The sequence below is a fragment of the Schistocerca serialis genome, chromosome 1, assembly GCF_023864345.2.
Source record: "Schistocerca serialis cubense isolate TAMUIC-IGC-003099 chromosome 1, iqSchSeri2.2, whole genome shotgun sequence".
Taxonomy (NCBI): domain Eukaryota; kingdom Metazoa; phylum Arthropoda; class Insecta; order Orthoptera; family Acrididae; genus Schistocerca; species Schistocerca serialis.
Window position 1 is genome coordinate 949,790,284 of NC_064638.1, and position 23,422 is coordinate 949,813,705.

The window sequence follows — 23,422 nt, forward strand, 5'->3', positions numbered from 1 at the left end:
TGTTGTTATCAATGGAGAGACGTCTACAGACGTTAAAGTAACCTCTGGCGTGCCACAGGGGAGTGTTATGGGACCATTGCTTTTCACAATATATATAAATGACTTAGTAGATAGTGTCGGAAGTTCCATGCGGCTTTTCGCGGATGATGCTGTAGTATACAGAGAAGTTGCTGCATTAGAAAATTGTAGCGAAATACAGGATGATCTGCAGCGGATAGGCACTTGGTGCAGGGAGTGGCAACTGACCCTTAACATAGACAAATGTAATGTATTGCGAATACATAGAAAGAAGGATCCTTTATTGTATGATTATATGATAGCGGAACAAACACTGGTAGCAGTTACTTCTGTAAAATATCTGGGAGTATGCGTACGGAACGATTTGAAGTGGAATGATCATATAAAACTAATTGTTGGTAAGGCGGGTACCAGGTTGAGATTCATTGGGAGAGTGCTTAGAAAATGTAGTCCATCAACAAAGGAGGTGGCTTACAAAACACTCGTTCGACCTATACTTGAGTATTGCTCATCAGTGTGGGATCCGTACCAGGTCGGGTTGACGGAGGAGATAGAGAAGATCCAAAGAAGAGCGGCGCGTTTCGCCACTGGGTTATTTGGTAACCGTGATAGCGTTACGGAGATGTTTAATAAACTCAAGTGGCAGACTCTGCAAGAGAGGCGCTCTGCATCGCGGTGTAGCTTGCTCGCCAGGTTTCGAGAGGATGCGTTTCTGGATGAGGTATCGAATATATTGCTTCCCCCTACTTATACTTCCCGAGGAGATCACGAATGTAAAATTAGAGAGATTAGAGCGCGCACGGAGGCTTTCAGACAGTCGTTCTTCCCGCGAACCATACGCGACTGGAACAGGAAAGGGAGGTAATGACAGTGGCACGTAAAGTGCCCTCCGCCACACACCGTTGGGTGGCTTGCGGAGTATCAATGTAGATGTAACAGCGAACAGTAAGACTGAAAGACCAACAACAAAGTGCTCAGATTGAAAAGGATGTAACACAGGGATGTAGTCTTTTCCCGTACTGTTCAGTCTCTACATCAGAGAAGCAATGACGGTAATAAAAGAAAGTTTCAAGAGTAAATTAAAATTCAGGGTGAAAGGATATCAATGACAAGATTTGCTGATACCATTGCTATCCTCAGTGATAGTGAACAAGAATTACAGGATCTGCTGAATGGAATGAACAGTCTAATGAGTACAGAATATGGACTGAGAGCAAATCCAAAAGAGACGAAGGTAATGAGAAGTAGAAGAAATGGAAACAGCGAGAAACTTAACATCAGGATTGATGGTGACGAAATAGATGAACTTAAGGAGTTCTTCTACCTAGGCAGCAAAATAACCAATGATAGACGGAGCAACGAGGACATCAAAATAAGACTAGCACTGGCAAAAAGAGCATTCCTGGCCAAGAGACGTCTACTAGTATCAAACATAGGCCTTAATTTAAGGAAGAAATTTCTGAGAATGTATTGTTGGAGCACAGCATTGAATGATAGTGAATCAGGAGAGAATCGAAGCATTTGAGACTTGGCGATGTAGAAGAATGTTGAAAATTAGGTGAACTGATAAGGTAAAGAGTGAGGAAGTCCTCTGCAGAAGCGGTGAGGAGAGGAATGAATGGAAATAGAAGGGACAGCATGGTAAGACATCTGTTAAGACATCAGGGAATAACTTCCGATGTACTAGAGGGAACTGTAGAGGCTATAACTGTAGGGCAAGCCAGACACTAGAATACATCCAGCAAATAATTCAGGACGTATTTTCTGATTGCTACTCTGAGATGAAAAGCTTGGTACAGGAGAGGAATTTGTGGCGGGCCGCATCAAACCAGTGACAGCACTAAATTATTGATCAATTAGCTTGACAGCTGAAACATCCAAGCCTGTAGGCAAGAGATGAACGTCGCATGTGGCCCAAAGCGGCCCAAGAAATGATCATCTAATACACGACCAGAAAAAAAATCCACAAAATTCCGTTCATGTAAAGTTGTGACAAGCTGTTTGTTTTCAGCCTGAAACTCCCGCCACATGATCCTGTTCTCACATCGGTCCACAGCTTTTTCATTTTATTTTTTCCCGCCTCGTAGTTTTAAGTATGTTACGTGCGGCCGGCCCAAAAATACTCGTCTTCTTCCATTGTGGCCCATGTAAGCTAAAAGGCTGGACACCCCTGCTCTAGACATGTCTCCACACCTCATATCGCAGTGCACATATACACATCATCGGAAAACCACACAAATTCAGTCTTGACTCGCCACGAGAGATGAGGAACCTTGCCTCAGTATTACCTGTAAATTAGTGAATGATTCGTACTAATAGATCGGCGAATCCGTAATACTACAAAATGCAATTTATTAGGAACCCTTATGCGATTAAATCTTGAAGACCCAGTTTCACACGGCTCTTTCACGTTCATAATTACAATCCACTAATATTGTTAGTAGGCTCTAAACATGAAGTGCACTTTTAGAATTACCATCACCTCGGGCATGCGACCTTAGCAGAAGGAAACAAATTTTTGTTTACATGAATAATTTGCTCTAACGCGGCGTTTCTTTGACGTTGTTGAAATATCGTTTTCATTTACGCAGTTGTTCAGACAGTTCAAGATTTTTTTAAGATGATTAATGCATATATATTATTGCTGATTCGATCACGGTGTGGATGCAGATTAACAACTTAGTAATGGCTCATTTGAAACCCATATTAATTCCAGATGTGAGACTCGAATCCACGGTCTCCGTTTTATGAGGTTGCAGCTTTATCCTAAGACCATTGAGGCCGGTGAAATATTAAGATCATGTGTTTCATCTTCACTGTCGTCTGTTGTGGACAAAGTCGCGGATTAAGTCGGAATTACACCTCAAAACGCTCAACATTTGATCGCTTGTTCCACCTACTGATTTGTTGGTAAGCAGAGACCAAGGCCTGTTTGGGGCACGAGAGGTTACTCGTGCGGTGATTTGATGGGCTTGCACATGAGAGTGTGAGGAAAAGTCATTGGTGTGCTCATCTGAAGTCAAGGATCAACTTGGGCCTCCACAAGCGATATCGACATGACACTGAGTAACAAGAAGGCCAACTAAACATCTGCAACATTGAAGGCCGTTGGTAGTAAGTATGTGTTAGGGCTTTTGGCCGCCCGCGCGCCCACGTTTGTGTGTGTGTATGTGTGTGTGTGTGTGTGTGTGTGTGTGTGTGTGTGTGTGTGTTGTTTGTATAAATTTCATTAAATTATCAGAGAACAGTATACCAATGGTAGAAAATCGGAAATTTTGCCTGTGATGGCAGCTATATATGAAGAAGTCTTTGCCGCAGAGATAATTTTAATGAGTCTTACACCATAGCGGTAGAGTGAAGTTTTCCATTTGGAGAAAGAAATCACAACACCTTCCGGAGATCAATGGTTTATTTTTATTGTCTCTGCGGCTTCAAATATGAGTTTAATTATCATTTATGCTTGACGGAAGTGATGCTTATTCATGAAACTTCTGAACCTGGGCAATGGGGACGGAAGTGCTGTGAAGGGGATAATTGAAACTTTCCAGTGAGCAGCGTTGTTTTTATGCAGCTGTAAAAGCTTAACTAAGAGTCTGAGTTAATGCATTTTGATGCCATAGCTGCACATCTGAGGTCATCAGTCCCCTAGAACATAGAACTACTTAAACCAAACTAACCTAAGGACATCACACAGCCGGCCGGGGTGGCCGAGCGGTTCTAGGCGCTACAGTCTGGAACCGCGCGACCGCTACGGTCGCAGGTTCGAATCCTGCCTCGGGCATGGATGTGTGTGATGTCCTTAGGTTAGTTAGGTTTAAGTAGTTCTAAGTTCTAGGGGACTGATGACCTCAGAAGTTAAGTCCCATAGTGCTCAGAGCCACTTGACATCACACACATCTATGCCCGAGGCAGGATTTGAACCTGCGACCGTAGCAGCCGCGTGGTTCCGGACTGAAGCGCCTAGAACCGCTCGGCCACCACGGCCGGCAAATAAGTGAATCGTGTTACCCGAAATTTGGAGCTGATGGTGGTCGGTATAAGGGCAGTCGTTTCTCGTTCGTTGAGATCAAATTGCTGATATATGTGCTCAGTTATCTGCACATCTGTATATTCATATTTGCATTGTGTCATTCAAGACGAAATTAGTATTAGACCGCTGTAAAACTTGAGTCATCAGATCCTCGCACACAGTTCATTACATATGGTTTCAAGTAAGAGAATAAAGAGAGTAGCGTCTATACATTTATCTAATATCTGATCAAACAAGCGCCATCGCTAAAATGAAACTCACCACATTGAAGAAAAAAAAATGTTTTACCAATCCGTGAGGATGCTAACAAAATTTGGCAGGCATTTCGCAGTTAGTTCGTTAATCACTTGTAATTCAACTGCGGCCTAGTACATTTTGATGGCTACTCTTTCATATTTACAGTTTTGGATAAACAGAACTTATTTCTTACGTAGAAGGCAACTACTACCATCCTTAGAATACAGTGAAATGCTTTTGGTGTCCACTGCCGGTGCTGTTCCACGGAATTTCGGTAAACTGCCGGATGTCAGTAACTTCCTGCCAAGACGTTTCGGCGCCGAGTCTTCTGCCCAGGTTCAGGTGTGTATTGGAACGTACACCGAGATTCCCTATTGAATCTACAAGCCGGGCAATATCCCTTTGTTTAAACTGCTCAAAACGTCGACACAATAAGTAATGTGGAAGTAATCGTCAGTATTTGCACGTGAAAGCTCATCTGGAATTCTGCTTACTTGTTTTAGAGAAACACTAGTTCTTTCACTTCAACACGAAAATGGCCACTACCACTTTTGCTAATGGTGCACTATAACAATACCATATAATTCTGGTGCGAGTTAAATTTACTGTACTTCTCTATATCATTGTCATCAGCTTACGACATGCATTACAGAATAAATTCTGCTTCTAATCTTTTCCCTGCATCATGGTCTTCAGCTATGTCTTTCTAACATTTATACCAATATCATCCATTCCTCTTTTATACGGTGGCCGTCTCCTTCTTTTTATAACTCTTGGAATCCACTGAGCAACTTATTTGGATCAGTTATCGTCCATTTGCTTGACAACATATTCCACTCATCTGCATTTCAATTACACACCTAATTTGATTTCCACTACAGTCTACTCGCTGATATGTTTATTAAAAATGGTTCAAAAGCTCTGAGCACTATGGGACTTAACATCTGAGGTCATCAGTCCCATAAAACTTAGAAATATTTAAACCTAACTAACCTAAGGACATCACACACATCCATGCCCGAGGCAGGATTCGAACCTGCGGCCGTAGCAGTTGCGCGGTTCCGGACTGAAGCGCCTAGAACCGCACGGCCACCGTGGCCGGCATATGTTTATTACTCTTCCAGTATCTCCTAATAGTTACCACCATGCATCTTTCCATGTCTCCTTAAGCAATGCTCAGGTGTTTCAAAAATGGTTTTCGCATTTAAATTTCATGTCTCCTGCTACAAGTCAAAACTGGTGACACGCACTGATTTCCATTTCTCACAAATTCCAAACTTGTTTCTAACAGACTGTTTACAAACAGCACAGCAGTCCTTTTTATCGTTATGTTTACTCCTTTTCACGTGACATTGTGTCAGCCCTGCAGAGTCACTGACTCCTGTTTCTCACGACGGGAAGCCCACTGGCAGAGCAAGTTTCACTTTCGTGCAGGGCTGACTCCTAGACTGCTGGACGCACACGCTTCCCGCCGCTGCTCTCTCTCTGCCACTACTATTCTCTGTTGCAAAAGACTCCCGCGGGTTCCGGCATCCGTTGCTCCTACGACCGCTCGTACAGCCTCCTCATGCTACCACGCCTGCACAGGAATGTGCGGCTTGGACGCTCTTATAGTCTTCCCCTGCAGTAACAGTGAGAGATTCAGCCAAACGTGTTCATACGTCTCTGTTCTTCTTGGAACTGATCCAGATCATATGGCAGTTTATACTGTTCCAAGATTACCGTTTTCAAATAAGCTAATGTTTTTAGATCGTTTTCTGAATTCTTGTACTCTTGTTTGCAAGTCAGTTTCGTGCACGATGTTACTATCCCACACATAGATCGAAATTCCAAGATGACTTAGACACTGGATTTGCTTTCGGCAGAAGAGGCGTGCAAATTGCAGTCCGGTCAGCGGGATGTAAGATTTGTGTTGTTGCCCTAAACTGCTTCAGGAGGATGATTTCTTTGAGAAAGGTCTTTCCGATTTGCATCCGAGCCTATACTCCGTCTCTGATTACTTCTCTGGGACTGAATATCAAACCATAATCTTTCGTTTCCATGCCGTATTTATCACAGAATCGTAAGTACAACCTGTACCTGTAAATTGCACTGGTGATGCCAGACGATTGACTACAATTGAAGTTACGCTTTGTAGAGTAACAGAAACGGACATTGTTTTGTTCTTAGTTCGTATTATCTAGTGGGTGGCCGACAGCTGCGATTTTCCGAACTTAGCAATTAACAGGCTACAGAAATAGAATTACTATTCATTATGCGATAGTGTTTGATGCAGATGTTCAGTGCTGTAAGAATGGTTGGTAAATGAAGCAGTGGATTTTAGCGAGAATTCAAATACTTTAAAGTACCTACATAGCTTAAGAATACTTGTAAGTTAAACGTATATGACAGCAGTAGATCACAATAGAATAAATCAATGTCGAGAAACGCTCTGCTTTTAGAACACGGACCACAGCTTGGAAGAGATGGAAGAGAATTCTTTGAAAATAGAAAGAATACGTGCTAAGAGCTATCGCTGATCACGGCAGAGATCTGCAGACATCTACGCGGATATATGCAAATCACATTTAAGTGCCTGGCAGAGGGCTCATCGCACCACCTTCACGATTCTCTGTTATTCCAATCTCGTATAGCGCGCGGAAAGAATGAACACCTGTATCTTTCCGTATGAGCTCTGATTTCCCTTATTTTATCGTGGTGGTCGTTTCTCCCTATGTAGGTCGGTGTCAATAACATATTTTCGCATTCTGAGGAGAAAGTTGGTGATTGGAATTTAGCGAGAAGATTCCGTCGCAGCGAGAAACGCCTTTCTTTTAATGATGTCCAGCCCAAATCCTGTATCATTTCTGTGACACTCTATCCCATATTTCGCAATAATACAAAACCTGCTGCTCTTTTTGAACTTTTTCGATGTACTCCGTCAGTCCTATTTGGTAAGGATCCCACGCCGCGCAGCAGTATTCTAAAAGAGGACGGACAAGCGTAGCGTAGGCAGTCTCCTTATCTATAACATTTTCGATGTGTCCTGCCAATAAAACGCATTCATTGGTTAGCCTGTCCCACAACATTTTCTATGTGTTCCTTCCAATTTAAGTTTTTCGTAATTGTAATTCATAGGTATTTAGTTGAATTTACGGTCTTTAGATTTGACTGATTTATCGCGTAACCGAAGTTTAACGGATTCCTTTTTAGCACTCATGAGAATGACCTCACACTTTTCGTTATTTACAGTCAATTGCCAATTTTCGCACCATTCAGATATCTTTTCTAAATCCTTTTGAATTTGTTTTGATCTTCTGATTACTTTATTGGTCGATAAACTACAGCGTCATCTGAAAACAACTTTAAGACGGCTGCTCAGATTGACTCCCAAATAGTTTATATAGATAAGGAACCTTGAGGTACGCCAGAAATCACTTCTGTTTTACTCATTGACTTTCTGTCTATTATTAGGAACTGTGACTTCTCTGACAGGAAATCAGAAATCCAGTCACATAACTGAGACGATATTCCATAAGCACGCAATTTCACTGCAAGCCGCTTGTGTGGTACAGTGTCAAAAGCCTTCCGGAAATCCTGAAATACGGAATCGATCTGAAATCCATTGTCAAAAGCACTCAACACTTCGCTATATCTCTGTATCGTGTGGTACGATAGTTCTCAAAGATCGAACACTTATAAAATGAATAAGAAATAGCGGTGTCGCATGTAACTAGATTGTAGATCAGATGGACGAACGAATGACTAATTTGGACAAACAGAACGGTTATTTAAGTCTGACTTTGCGCTCCCACTTGCATGCAGCAATACACTCCACGTGTCCAGCTTCTCGATTACACAACGTCCTCACCTATAGGCGACTTAATTTTCTGTTCGTACCAATAAATCTGAACCCCAGAGAAGCTCTCAACGTTAACAACAGTGTAAAGCAAGATGTAGACAACTGAAAATATGAGGGTGAAATGAGTGGGAGCACAAGTAGACAGCAAGGTTCAGCACCTTATATATTATCGGTCCTAAAACTAAACAGAATTTCCTCAACATATAGTTATATGCGCATTTTTTCGGGAGGGAGAAAAAGACAGGGGAATAAGGCAGAGTGTGATGTTCACATCAATCTACAGGTTACATTTCTACAACAATAACATCGATTGATAAGAAATAGAAAAGTAGATAGCGTTTTTCGCAGAGAATCATTAGGGAGAATTTGATGGAATGATTCATAAAAATGCGGAAAAGCCAGATCAGTCATCAGAGGCTATCCTTGACTGTCCCTCATATTACTCAACTGCAGCTGTAGTGAAGTTGTCTTACGAAAACAAGAAGGAGATAACCACGGATACAACACTCAACGTGCACCTAAGTAAATGAGGTATACTGAGGCGTTGTAACTGACACCAATGCAACAGTCAAAGGCATCTCGTGTTAGTTGTATCTGTACAGCAGTTCCTTCCGCTGTGATGGACCCTGATTGTATTTCAAGTGAAAATAAATACCCTGTGTTGTCAGTGTAAGTAATCCTAGTCACGGGACAATTTAAAGGACCACTAAGGGTCGTTATGATGTACAAATTATATTTTGTGTGTAAATTGCGTTACCTCAAAATATCTTTATTAGTTAACTATGGATCTACATCTACATCTACATTTATACTCCGCAAGCCACCCAACGGGGTGTGGCGGAGGGCACTTTACGTGCCACTGTCATTACCTCCCTTTCCTGTTCCAGTCGCGTATGGTAAGGCGGGTGCCAGGTTGAGATTCATTGGGAGAGTCCTTAGAAAATGTAGTCCATCAACAAAGGAGGTGGCTTACAAAACACTCGTTCGACCTATACTTGTGTATTGCTCATCAGTGTGGGATCCGTACCAGGCCGGGTTGACAGAGGAAATAGAGAAGATCCAAAGAAGAGCGGCGCGTTTCGTCACAGGGTTATTTGGTATGCGTGATAGCGTTACGGAGATGTTTAGCAAACTCAAGTGGCAGACTCTTTAAGAGAGGCGCTCTGCATCGCGGTGTAGCTTGCTGTCCAGGTTTCGAGAGGGTGCGTTTCTGGATGAGGTATCGAAAATATTGCTTCCCCCTACTTATATCTCCCGAGGAGATCACGATTGTAAAATTAGAGAGATTCTAGCGCGCACGGAGGCTTTCCGGCAGTCGTTCTTCCCGAGAACCATACGCGACTGGAACAGGAAAGGGAGGTAATGACAGTGGCACTTAAAGTGCCCTACGCCACACACCGTTGGTTGGCTTGCGATATAAATGTAGGTGTAGATGAACACGAAGAAATGCAGCAGTATCCCGAGCAATATGCGGGTTGCGAACCGAGCAGCTTGGAGATGAGTCAGACACGGTACAGGTGTTTGGGGAAGCTGCAGTCGCGCAGTGAGAGCGAGTCGCATCGGCGGACGCGCCGTGCAAACGCGCGAGAGTGTGACGGCTGCGGGCAGATGCTGAGCCTCGAGGCGCGCTCCTTCCTTGCACTAGGCGGCCAACCTGCCTCGTGGAACCCACTCTACGACCGGGTTTTCTGTGGGCGCCGCCTAGCAAGTAACGCGTCCGGCGTAACGCGTCATCACATCGACAGTGACAAAGCAATGAGGGTGTTTTCCGACAGAACGCAGTGCGTAGGGCGGCAGCGTTTTCCGTCGGGCGAGATAGGCCAACTGGTCTGGACCACCCTAATGCTTTGTACACTGCGTTCTAGTGAAGAGTTCGTGTTCAAAATGGCTACAAAGTACTCTAAGAAGCTACAAGTGCGATTCAGTGTCTAGGAGGTACACCACTCACCATTAAAATTGCTACACCAAGAAGAAATGCAGATGATAAACGGGTATTCATTGGACAAATATATTATACTAGAACTGACATGTGATTACATTTTCACGCAACTTGGGTGCATAGATCCTGAGAAATCAGTACACAGAACAACCACCTCTGGCTGTAATAACGGCCTTGATACACCTGGACATTGAGTCAAACAAAATGTGGATGGCGTGATCAGTTACAGCTGCCCATGCAGCTTCAATACGATACTACAGTTCATCAAGAGTAGTGACTGGCGTATTGTGACGAGCCAGTTGCTCGGCCACGATTGACCAGACGTTTTCAATTGGTGAGAGATCTGGCGAATGTGCTGGCCAGGGCAGCAGTCTTAACATTTCTGTATCCAGAGAGGCCTGTACGGGACCTGCAACATGCGGTCGTGTTTATCCTACTGAAATGTAGGGTTTCGCAGGGATCGAATGAAAGGTAGAGCCACGGGTCGTAACACATCTGAAATGTAACGTCCACTGTTCAAACTGCCGTCAATGCGAAGAGAGGTGACCGAGACGTGTAACCAATGGCACCTCATACCATCACGGCAGGTGATACGCCAGTAAGGCGATGACGAATACACGCTTCCAGGCGCGTTCACAGCGATGTCGCCAAACACGGATGCGACCATCATGATGCTGTAAACAGAACATGGATTCATCCGATAAAATGACGTTTTGCCATTCGTGCACCCAGGTTCGTCGTTGAGTACACCATCGCAGGCGCTCCTGTCTGTGATGCAGCGTCAAGGGTAACTGCAGCCATGGTCTCCGAACTGACAGTCCGTGCTGCTGCAAACGTCGTCGAACTGTTCGTGCAGATGATTGTTGTCTTGCAAACGTCCCCATCTGTTAAATCAGAGATCGAGACGTGGATGCACGATCCGTTACAGCCATGCGGATAAGATGCCTGTCATCTCGACTGCTAGTGATACGAGGCCGTTGGGATCCTGCACGGCGTTCCGTATTATATTCCTGAACCCACCGATTCCATGTTGTACTAACAGTCATTGGATCTCGACCAACGCAAGCAGCAATGTCCCGGTACGATTAACCGCAATCGCGTTAGGCTACAGTCCGACCTTTATCAACGTGATGGTACGCATTTCTCCTCCTTTGACGAGGCATCACAACAACGTTTCACCAGGCAACGCCGGTCAACTGCTGTTTGTGTATGAGAAATCGGTTGGAAACTTTCCTCATGTCAGCACGTTGTAGGTATCGCCACGGGCGCCAACCTTGTGTGAATGCTCTGAAAAGCTAATCATTTGCTTATCACAGCATCTTCTTCCTGTCGGTTAAATTTCGCGTCTGTAGCACGTCATCTTCGTGGTGTAGCAATTTTAATGGCCAGTAGTGTAAACATATAAAGCTATGTTCTGCGTTTCGCATATCTCTGGTGCATATAATTCTCTTCTTCATCACACATTATTTGTATGGCTATCAGCAAATCCAGGAGTTTCCCTCTGGTTCTCCCGTGTGATTCATCAATACTGTACAGTACATTAGCACTTTTGTTAAAGTAAAAACACTTTCTTTGACCGCTCTTTCCAGGCAGCACATATGATTTTCTGGGAAAAGACAAATGTGTAATGCAGTTAAGATATGCGACCACTCCAACTCAAATTCCTGCTTCTAGGAAAACCCGGCTTAATGCTAAGTAAGGAACTGCTGGCAAACTGAGTGCGCACGGAATACTGTGGTGTCCACTTCCGTAAACGAGAGGTCAGCCACCTGACTGCCATGCGGAGTACTCAAGTTCTGCCGCGCGGAGTGACCGTGCGGTTAGAGGAGCCATTTCACGGACTGTGCGGCCCTTCCCGCTGGAGTTTCGAGTCCTCCCTCGGGAATGGGCGTGTGTGTTGTTCTCAGCACAAGCTAGTTTAAGTTAGTTTAAATAGTGTGTAAGTCTAGGACCTATGACCTCAGCTGTTTGGTCCCTTAGGAATTCACACACATTTAAACATTTCGACTCAAGTTCAGTTACCGCTAGTGTCAGGGATTTTTCGTTGGTGGGATGACTGAAACGGAGTGCACTGAGCTTGACGAAGCCACTTTAGGAGAAACTTGAACGAAAAGTAGCGGGTGAAAGACCATGAAAGTTGACAGTGGGCGGGAAAGCTATGTGCTGGTCCCTTGTCCCTCCACAGCGCACTCACATGGCACCAAAGGCAGAGCACGACACGGCCACCGGTCAGCAATGGACGATGACCTGTAGTAGTATTGCTGTGAAAGCCTTGTAGAGACGAGATATGCTTAATTCTCTGTTTAGTCAATTTTCAGAATAGCCTAAATTACAGCTCGACGCTGCTAAGTCGCGTTCCAATCAGTCACCCTCAACAAGACTGCGGTTTGCGCTAATAATGGTTCTCAAGTAACGACTGTAATTTATGACTAACATCTCATTCACCCGTGTATATAATTTTCTTCCTACAAGCTCATATTTTCTAGTCACCACTATGGCTTAACACTTCCAGGACACTGAGGGATGTGCAGTTGCACGATGGGGATCTCGTACGTTTCACTGCGTTTGTTTGGAGCAGTCCTAGTACACTGGAAGAGGTGAATCAGTGTCACGTGCCTTAAGCCCCATGGACTTTTTTCTGTGTGGCGAAATGGAAATGTAGTAAACGATCTACTCTTGGATGAACTGAGGAAAGATGTGGAACGGTGGGCACCTTACCAGATGTATCGGACGTTGTTCACAATCCAGTGTGACGGCGAGGTGAAACCTGTGTTTGTAGGTAAGACGGGCACTTTGAACATTTTTTGTGCACCATTAGCTCATGTAGACAGTAATGAACAGTTTCTTGAAATCACATACTAAACGAGACAGCGAAAGAACTAATAAATTAAACAATTGACGATCGACGTTGATAAAACCTTTTCTTGTTATTGTTACTAGAGATATACGATTGCTAAGCATTTCCCACTGCATTCGGAACCCCTATTGCAGAGAGTCAATACTCGTGTGAATCAATTTTGAATACATTGTGGGAGCAACCAGTCATCAGTGTTATTACTAATATTTAGTCGGCCAAGTGGCCCTGCGGTTCTAGGCGCTGCAGTCAGGAAGCGCGAGACCGCTACGGTCGCAGGTTCGAATCCTGCCTCGGGCATGGATGTGTGTGATGTCCTTAGGGTAGTTAGGTTTAACTAGTTCTAAGTTCTAGGGGACTAATGACCTCAGAAGTTGAGTCCCATAGTGCTCAGAGCCATTTGAACCATTTTGAACTAATATTTACTATCAAAAACAGTCTTGATCACAAATTATTTATTCCGGTGACCGGTTTCGACCACAACTGTGGTCATCTTCAGACCAATGTGCAAGGATATTCTTGCTCATTGGTCTGAAGATGATCATAGTTGCGTGGTCGAAACCGGTCACCAGAATAAATAATTTGTGATCAAGACTGTTTTTGATAGTAAATGTTACCCATGTGAATGATTCCGAACTGCAGCTTATAGCACTTGCAGACACAGTTTTTCCTTGCAATAAACTCAAACAAACGGGTTATATTGTGCTGACCTCATTTCTATAGCAGAATGATACTTTTTCACACACACACACACACACACACACACACACACACACACACACACACATACATGCGCCTTCCAGAGCTCAATGCAGGAGCCAGATGGAACGTTCACCCTGGAGCGGAGACTGCGCTGTTCTGAAACTTCTTAGCTGATTAAAAGTGCGTGCCAGATAACAACTCGAACACGAAGCCTTGCCCTTCGCGGGCCATGCTGTTATCAACTGAGCTGTTCACATATTATCTGCGACCCACTATTACAGCTTGAATTCTGTACGTCTCTCCTAATTCCCAAATTTCGCAGAAACTCTCCTGGAATAGAGCTCCGGAAACAAAGAAGCTGTGACATCAGGTCGTGAGTCCTTTAAGGATAGCTCAGTTGGTAGAAACGTTGCCCACGAAAGGCAAGGTTCCCGGTTGCACCAGCAAACAGTTTTAATCAAGCAGCTTCATAATACTGAAGGATTTGATTGATTTAGTTAGTGCTCTAAAACACTACGTGTTTATGTGGAGTCCGGTTCATTCTTATGTCATCTCATATATAACAAAATTCATTGCAGCAGAAATATTTTTTTTTTTTTAAATCGCTATGTCATTTCTAACTGAACACTGAATTCGGCCCCACCCTTGGGCACAGCTCAGTCGAGGCGAGCCTTCAGCCTCCCGCACCCAAAAGCGTTATTCGGCATTGAGATTTTGCAAAGTGACAGTCTGTGGGCACAGCCATTGTCACCGCAGTGCAAGGACGGCTGGCGCAAGTCTGATCACACGTATCGTGTAAAAGGAAAGAGAAACGTTCTCGGCCGAATAGCGTCGCCTTGAGGTTTCTCGCTGGACTGTAACAGTAAGCGGACTTTCACGCGGCCCGTTCTGCAGCGGTCGCTGTCGCTTTGTTCCGCGGTCATTACGCTAAACGCCGCCTCCCACAGGAAACCCCAGCGTGCTGGCAGCCCTTTTCCCATATTCCCCTTCATTAAAGTGACTTTTCAGGAAGTATCAGTACCGAATTGTAAGTTCCAAGACTTAAAGAAATGACAAAATGCCAAAGAAGTCCCCAATTCATTGCCTAGGGTCATGGAAACTGAATATATACATTAATTTCTCGGTTGATGCACTTGATTGGTCAGAATACATTTAGGACACTTGTCTCCTCTGTTTTTACAGACTACGGTTAGTAGAGCCTTAGTTGGTCCCGTGGGCAATGCTAGCAGCAGATACTTCAAGAATAAACTGTATAGTTTCATAGAAAACATAAACGGAATGACGACTGTAAATGGACATTTGACCAACATACAGGGCACTCGAACGAAAGAAAGGAGGAGGATTTGATGTTCCATCGACTGTGGGTTTGTTACAAATGGAGTTAGTTCGGACTGGACAAGTGAAAATTAGCGTTCCCTGGTTCGTAGAAAAGTTATTGTTAGTAGAAGAAAAAAAAAACAAGTGCAAATGAGAAATTTGTAATAATATACTAACAGTGTAGGTTTGATTCTCGCTGATTTGACTGTTAAAATGAAGCCCACGACAAAATTGGCGCCATTCTTTCTCCGAGTAAATTTAAATATGATTTGTAAACATCAACAGGGCGTGGTTGTCTTATGACTGAATTAAGGAGTAAATGAAGGACTTTGACTCCAACAGATAAGCAGCAGCGGTTCTATTATAAGTGAATGCAGCAGCGGATAATCTGAAGTCATTTACTTAAGCACTGATGTTCGAACGGGGATTATTCCTTCATTCTGCCCGTAAACGAATCACCGTCTTTACCATCACTCCATCTCAATCTGAAGATATGTTTAATGGTAGTTAGTCCTCGTATGTACTTTACAAATTTTTCAAGAATGGTGATGTTTATTAATATCATCTCTCACTATCTCCAAAACGCCCGAACAGTAGGAGGCTGGCCATTTTACCCCGGTACTTGGTACTAGACTGTTACCGGGAAATAGTGTTTTATAAATGAATGTAACATTTCTTTTTTTATAACTTACTGAGATACGACGTAAGTTCCCAGAAAATAACTCATCCTACAGCCGTACTTTATTTCTTTACTCGGTCACAACTAGTTCCTAGGCCGGAGGACCTTAACAAGCGCTGAAGCCAGACAAAGGCTTTCATCATACTGCACGGCACACATATGATTCACGTCACAGGTAACACATCTTTCCCTCCAGTCAACTTTCAGATAGACATTAAGATAGCGTCAGCTAAGGGCGCGAAACAAAAGATTTCTTTAAAACATGCAGAAGATACGAAGAACACACTATATTTTCACTCTGAAAGATGTAACATTTCTCTCCATTTCAGTATGCGTGTTCTCAAATTTCGTGACATCTCTTCTTCCCTGAACACATGATGTCGTTGTCTGGGAGTAATGCTAAGCATACAGGGACCTTTCATGTTATATAGCAGTTTTAAGCTGTTGCTAAATTCCAGAGCTTCAGCTTTTAATAGGTCCAACAACGGAGGTAGCTTTGCATACAGCTTTGGTTTCCTTTGAGGAGACCTGTTTTCTGCAGAATGCTGACCATATATCAAACTCTTGAGCAAAGTTTACGTGCAAGCAGTATTTAGATACTTTAATGCCGGAAAAGAAGTTTAAACATCGCTGTTGGATAAAGCATATTTGACTTATTGGTGGATGAAAGGAATCATCCTCCTTTAGTTTAACGTTACTGAGCTTTTCTTGCACCACAGCTATTGCTAAAAATGCAGCTGTACGTACACCTGTAGCTGCAATTCATCATACACGTTATGTGTGCACCAGGATCATCTAAGGCACTCCTCTTTTATTCACGTCTGGGACCCACGCGAATGCCAGAAGTTGCTTAACTGAAGCGATGTGATCCTAGCGTTTTCTGTAATATTACAGATTCAAGCGTTGCTCTGTTGCGTTCAGATTCAACAGCTTACGAGAGGCCCTTCAGTAATGCATGGTGCAGTCATTGTGGTGTCAGCAGGTGGAGTCTGTCGAGCATCTCTGAGACACTTTTGTTGTTCAGAGAACTACGCAGCTACCGTGTGGGTCTTATCAAACAGTGTAGGCATCTTAATTTAGTAATACCACCAGATAGGCAAGCAGTACTGAAAATTGCCTTTTTGGGCTATGCTAAGGCAGTTATAGATAGCCGCAGTTCCTCACTAAGCCCCTCTTTCGAAACATCAATATTGTTGTTGTTGTGGTCTTCAGTCCTGAGACTGGTTTGATGCAGCTCTCCATGCTACTCCATCCTGTGCAAGCTTCTTCATCTCCCAGTACCTACTGCAGCCTACATCCTTCTGAATCTGCTTAGTGTATTCATCTCTTGGTCTCCCTCTGCGATTTTTACCCTCCACGCTGCCCTCCAGTACTAAATTGGTGATCCCTCGATGTCTCAGAACATGTCCTACCAACCGATCCCTTCTTCTAGTCAAGTTGTGCCACTAGCTCCTCTTCTCCCCAATTCTATTCAATACCTCCTTATTAGTTATGTGATCTACCCATCTAAGTGTCTCATTTCCTAATATAATTCCCTCAACATCACCCGACTTAATTCGACTACATTCCATTATCCTCGTTTTGTTGATGTTCATCTTATACCCTCTTTTCAAGACACTGTCCATTCCGTTCAACTGCTCTTCCAAGTCCCTTGCTGTCTCTGACAGAATTACAATGTCATCATCGAACCTCAAAGTTTTTATTTCTTCTCCATGGATTTTAATACCTACTCCGATCTTTTCTTTCGTTTCCTTTACTGCTTGCTCAATATACAGATTGAATAACATCGGGGAGAGGCTACAACCCTGTCTCACTCCCTTCCCAACCACTGCTTCCCTTTCATACCCCTCGACTCTTATAACTGCAATCTGCTTTCTGTACAAATTGTAAATAGCCTTTCGCTACCTGTATTTTACCCCTGCCACCTTCAGAATTTGAAAGAGAGTATTCCAGTCAACATTGTCAAAAGCTTTCTCTAAGTCTACAAATGCTAGAAACGTAGGTTTGCCTTTTCTTAATCTTTCTTCTAAGATAAGTCGTAGGTTCAGTATTGTCTCACGTGTTCCAACATTTCTACGGAATCCAAACTGATCTTCCCCGAGGTCGGCTTCTACCAGTTTTTCAATTCGTCTGTAAAGAATTCGCGTAAGTATTTTGCCGCTGTGACTTATTATACTGATAGTTCGGTAATTTTCACATCTGTCAACTCCTGCTTTCTTTGGGATTGGTATTATGATTGTACAATTGCTTCCGGTTTTCTTCATCACTTCACGGGAATATGAACTGACATCTCGAACAAAGGCAGTGCAAAACTCGTTTTCTGTCCGCAATATTCTTCAGCTGAGGAGACGATAAAACGAAGAAAAATAGAGAACATTTTCGCTGTGCGCTGTGTCTGATACGTGCTGCTGGAACGGTGCGAATCGGCGGAGAGCAGAGCAGAAGAGAGTCGGGCGCACTCACCGGTGAGGGCGGCCAGCAGAGTGGCGACGGCGACGGCGGCGGCGGCTGCGGCGGCGGCGCTGCGGCTGAGGGGTGCTGCCATGGTGGTGACCGGCGTCGGCGACCACTCAACACTCACTGGCGGGCGGCGCGCGCGGCCGCCGGCGCTCAGCTGCTCGCGCCCTGCCCCCCACCAGGCCACCAGGATGCAGGCGGCTCCCCGCTACCTCGTGACGAGCCGCCGTCTCTCACCTGGCCGTGTAGGAACTGCGGCCGACACCGGATCATTGCCAGCTGGGCAATTCTGCGGTTGGCATTTCACAGTTTCGGCTTTTGAGATTGTACCTGCTTCGAGCAACAGGTCCAATCAGAGTGCACACCTATTGGGTAATTATTATTACGTTCAAAAAACCCCAAAAGTGACATACACTACTGCCCATTAAAACTGCTACACCACGAAGGTGACGTGCTATAGACGCGAAATTTAACCGACAGGAAGAAGATGTTGTGATATGCAAATGCTTAGCTTTTCAGAGCATTCACACAAGATAGCGCCGATGGCGACACCTACAACGTGCTAACATGAGGAAAGTTTCCAACCGATTACTCATTCACAAACATCAGTTGACCGGCGTTGCCTGGTGAAACGTTGTTGTGATGTCTCGTGTAAGGAGGAGAAATGCGTACCATCACGTTTCCGACTTTGATAAAGGTCGGATTGTAGCCTATCACGATTGCGGTTTATCGTATCGCGACATTGCTGCTCGCGTTGGTCGAGAGCCAATGACTGTTAGCAGAATATGGAATCGGTGGGTTCAGGAGGGTAATACGGAACGCCGTGCTGGATCCCAACGGCCTCGTATCACTAGCAGTCGAGATGACAGGCATCTTATCCGTATGGGTGTAACGGATCGTGCATCCACGTCTCGATCCCTGAGTCAACACATGGGGACATTTGAAAGACAACAACCATTTGCTCGAACAGTTCGACGACGTTTGCAGCAGCATGGAATATCAGCTCGGAGACAACGACTGCGGTTACCCATGACGCTGCATCACAGACAGGAGCGCCTGCGATGGTGTACTCAACGACGAACCTGGGTGCACGAATGGCAAAACGTCATTTTTTCGGATGAATCCAGGTTCTGCTTACAGCATCATGATGGTCGCATCCGTGTTTGGCGACATCGCTGTGAACGAACATTGGAAGCGTGTATTCGTCATCGGCATACTGGCGTATCACCCGGCGTGATGGTATGGGGTGCCATTGGTTACACGTCTCGGTCACCTCTTGTTCGCATTGACGGCACTTTGAACAGTGGACGTTACATTTCAGATGTGTTACGACCCGTGGCTCTACCCTTCGTTCGATCCCCGCGAAACCCTACATTTCAGCAGGATAATGCACGACCGCATGTTCCAGGTCCTGTACGGGCCTTTCAGGATACAGAAAATGTTCGACCGCTGCCCTGGCCAGCACATTCTCCAGATCTCTCACCAACTGAAAACGTCTGGTCAATAAGGGCCGAGCAACTGGCTCGTCACAATATGCCAGTCACTACTCTTGATGAACTGTGGTATCGTGTTTAAGCTGCATGCGCAGCTGTACCTGTACACGCCAGCGAAGCCCTGTTTGACTCTTTGCCCAGGCGTATGAAGGCCTTTATTACGGCCAGAGGTGGTTGTTCTGGGTACTGATTTCTCAGGATCTATGCACCCAAATTGCGTGAAAATGTAATCACATGTCAGTTCTAGTACAATATATTTGTCCAATGAATACCCGTTTATCATCTGCATTTCTTCTTGGTGTAGCAACTTTAATGGCCCGAGTGTAGATGACGTTGAGACAAGTAAAGTAAAATAGAACTCATTGGGCCGAAAATGCCGGGAAGTAGCCCAACAGTGGATGACAGATGTTGAACACATTACCTCACCAGATAACGTATCTCGCCGCACGTGCAGAGGATGGGCTTGTCGTCCTACTCTCGCAGGTACGGGCCAGTGTTCCACATCTCTCCCCTAGGCTATTCTGTTTTCCTAAAAGTAAACCAATTCATCATAGCGTTGTTTTACCACAACCGCGAGCACTGCCGCATCACATCGGGTAATGCAAGAACTAATACAGAGCAGCCTAGCGGAGCGATGTGTAGCACTGCCCCCTGCCAACGAGGGTAGATCGACAAGCCCAACCGCTGAACGTGAGGTGAGGTACGTCATCTGGTGACGTGACATGTTAAATATTTGTCATACAGAATGAAATTTTCACTCTGCATCGTAGCGCGCGCTGATACCAAACTTCCTGGCAGATTAAAACAGAGCGCCGGACCGAGACTCGAACTCGGGACCTATGCCTATCGCGTCATGTGCTCTAGTGCGGTACAGCACTTGCCCGCGAAAGGCAAAGGTCCCGAGTTCGAGTCTCGCTCCGAAGCACGGTTTTAAACTGCCATGAAGTTTCATTAGCCATTCACTTTTAGGACATTTCCCGACATTTGCTGCCCGATGTGTCTAATATTAAATTACAGGTTATCTGCGTTGCTTCAGCGGTTTTTATATATTAATAAGAATCACTCGATATAAATACGAGAGCGTTTTTTTCAAGCTCCGATCGATCGCGAAATGAAAACCACAATGAAAAATCCGATGAAACATTGCGGAAATGTGTTGTGCAGTGTCTCTAGTACCCTTTTGATCGCGTCACGTCGCACTTTTCCGAATAAGGGCACAGTGAGCACATAAAAATTTCTAGAACAATGAAGTCTTCCGCCAAGTGCAAAGTGCGTGCTGTCTTTCGATTTCTTCACGCTGAGGTGCTGTCGGTTTCCACCTCTTTTCCATGCAGCCCACACAACGTAACTGTCATGAGTGACAGCAAAGTGCGCCAATGGTGCAGAAGCTTTGAAGCAGAACGTATAGATGTTCACTGTGTAGGCGATCACGGAAGGAAGCGAGTCTCCATCGATGATCTTGCTCAGTGAGTGGTACAAGCGACTCGAGAAAATCGTCTTCGGAGGGCAGTTCACAACAAGCGAAGAGGAATTTGCAATCAGGCATTGTCTTTCTTCATGACAATGCTCTACCGCTTATTGCATCTACGACAAAGACGACCCTACAGCGTATTCGACGAGAAGAGTTTGATCATCCACTATACAGGTCGCACATGTTTCCCTTTGATTTTTATCTCTTTGCTCACATAAAACGCTGACTAAGACGACAACACTTTTTGGCTCAGACGACGGGCTACGGACCAGCATAGAGAACTGGCGGAAAAGCACAGGCGGCTGCGACGAGGTTATTGGAAACGTGGTACCACACTACGACGAATGTGTAAGACGTATCGGCGACTATGTGTAAGGAGTACTCAAATAAGGACTGAACACCCGTCACAGCGCGACCATGGAAGGGTTCCATTCAAAAGGAACCGATACACGAAGACATTTATCCCATAGGGAGCCGAGACGATCAATATTCCTGTTTCGTAGAACGCGATCGGCTGCTCACGGATCCACTACCGCACCCACTATTGCACTTTCTCGTCCGACGGAAACAGACGTGCATGCATGTCTTCCTTCAAATCACCGAAGATGTGAAAATCACACGATGAAAGGTCCGGACTTTACGGACGATGCTGCAATGTTTCCCAACCAAATCAGTGCAGCGTAGCCTTCGTCCGATTATCGTGCTACAGAATGCTTCCTCCGCTCGTCGAGTGGAACCACAATGCAGAAACTGGAACGAGCCATAAAGTCAAAACGCCCAGGTGTGCTGTCGGACGGAATCGTCCTGTTGCACGATAACGCTCTCTCGCCACACTGCTTCAGCGATTTGGTTGGGAAACATTGCGACATCCTCCGTACAGTCAGGATCTTCCATCGTTTGATTTTAACAACTTTGGCGACCTGAAGAAAGACATGCTTGGATGTCGATTTCAGTCGGACGAGGAAATGCAAGAGTAGGTGCCGTTGTGGATCCGTTCAGTGGCTGCCCGCGTTCTGCTAAATAGAAATTGATAGTCTCGTCTCCCAGTGGGATAAATTACTTTTGATTCGAACCATTCCATGGTCCCTATGTGGTGGATGTTCGGTTTCCATTTTACTGCCCCTCATACACTGGTGTCCAAAATGAAAGCAACAAAAGGAAATTTTGCTAGGTTGCGTTTATTTTGCGACAAAACAGTATAACAGGTCATAGTAAAGTAGAAACATTGTAAAGAATACAGAACGTAATCAGTTCCAATATGCGTGACGGTAGACAAAAATATTCTTCGTTTTTTTCCAACGCACGCATTCTGACAAAAGGTTAATGTGCTCAGTAACTCACTATGGGGTGTGACGACCTCTTGCATGAAAGCAATGGGACATGCTGTGAATGATGTCATCAAAATCATGTTGAGGCAATAACGCCCATTGTTCCTGCGGAGCTGCTCACAAGTTTAGGAGAGTGATTGTTGGATGCTAACGTGATGCATTATCGTCCATCAATACGACTGCTGGGCCCACATCACCTCGCAACAAACGCGCATGACGTCTCAAGATCTCCTCATGGTACCTGACAGCAGTTAAATCTTGTTGATTCAAACATACAGTTTCATGAAGAAGTGTTCGAGTGGTCAACATAACCCCTATAGGGATCCTCCTCTGTATGGGTCTCTTTGCACAATGTTTGGGCCCCGAAATCGTGTTCCGCGTGCTCTCCAGATGCGAATCCGCCGAGAATCACTCTCTAGACCAAATCGGGACTCATATGTTAAAAGAACATTGGCCCACCGTTCGACCGTCCAGGTGGCATGTTGACGGCTCCACTATAGACGTTCCCTTCTATGAAGACACGACAGAGGTCCCCAACTATGAAGGGCACTCTGCCAAAGCCTTCCGTACACTGTTTGCCTCGATACAACACGTTCGAGGGATGCTGCGACGTCACACGCCAGTTGCAGCGCAGTACTAAGGCGTTACCGTCGTGACCTTACAGCCAAATAACGGTCCACCCTCTCTGATGTCACACGTAGTCGGCCCTGTTCTGGTCTCCGAGGTACAGTTTTGGTCTCTATAAACTGTCGCTTCGTCCGAGAAACAACTGGACGATTCACATTAAGCCAGTGGGTCACATCAGTTTGCGACTCTTGCTGCTTTCATTTTTCCTAGGGCCTCCCACAGCGGAGAGTCTGTAGGCATCTTCTCTGTGCCATACTGCACCGTCTGTGGATGTGGGACTGCCCTGTGAACACTATCCCGCCTGATAGGTGCCCTGACGTCATTGATGGCGTGTTTGTCCTCTGATCGGAATGCCCCTTTCCGTACAGAACACGATCGTAACGACATCTGTTGACAGCTCGTATGATTATGTCGTGTATTAGACACAGG

General features: G+C 45.0%; 1 protein-coding gene across 9 annotated transcripts in view; it reads right to left on the minus strand.

The window, feature by feature from the left end:
- LOC126412664 (uncharacterized) overlaps window positions 1–18,177 on the minus strand; it is a 353,642-nt gene extending 335,465 nt beyond the window's left edge. For all 9 annotated transcript variants that reach the window (XM_050082429.1, XM_050082421.1, XM_050082414.1 and 6 more), the window contains exon 1: window positions 18,081–18,177. In XM_050082429.1, coding sequence (XP_049938386.1) covers window positions 18,081–18,162 — 82 coding nt within the window. In that variant the 5' untranslated portion in view covers window positions 18,163–18,177. The remainder of the gene's footprint in view (window positions 1–18,080) is intronic.
- Window positions 18,178–23,422: the final 5,245 nt, after the last annotated feature.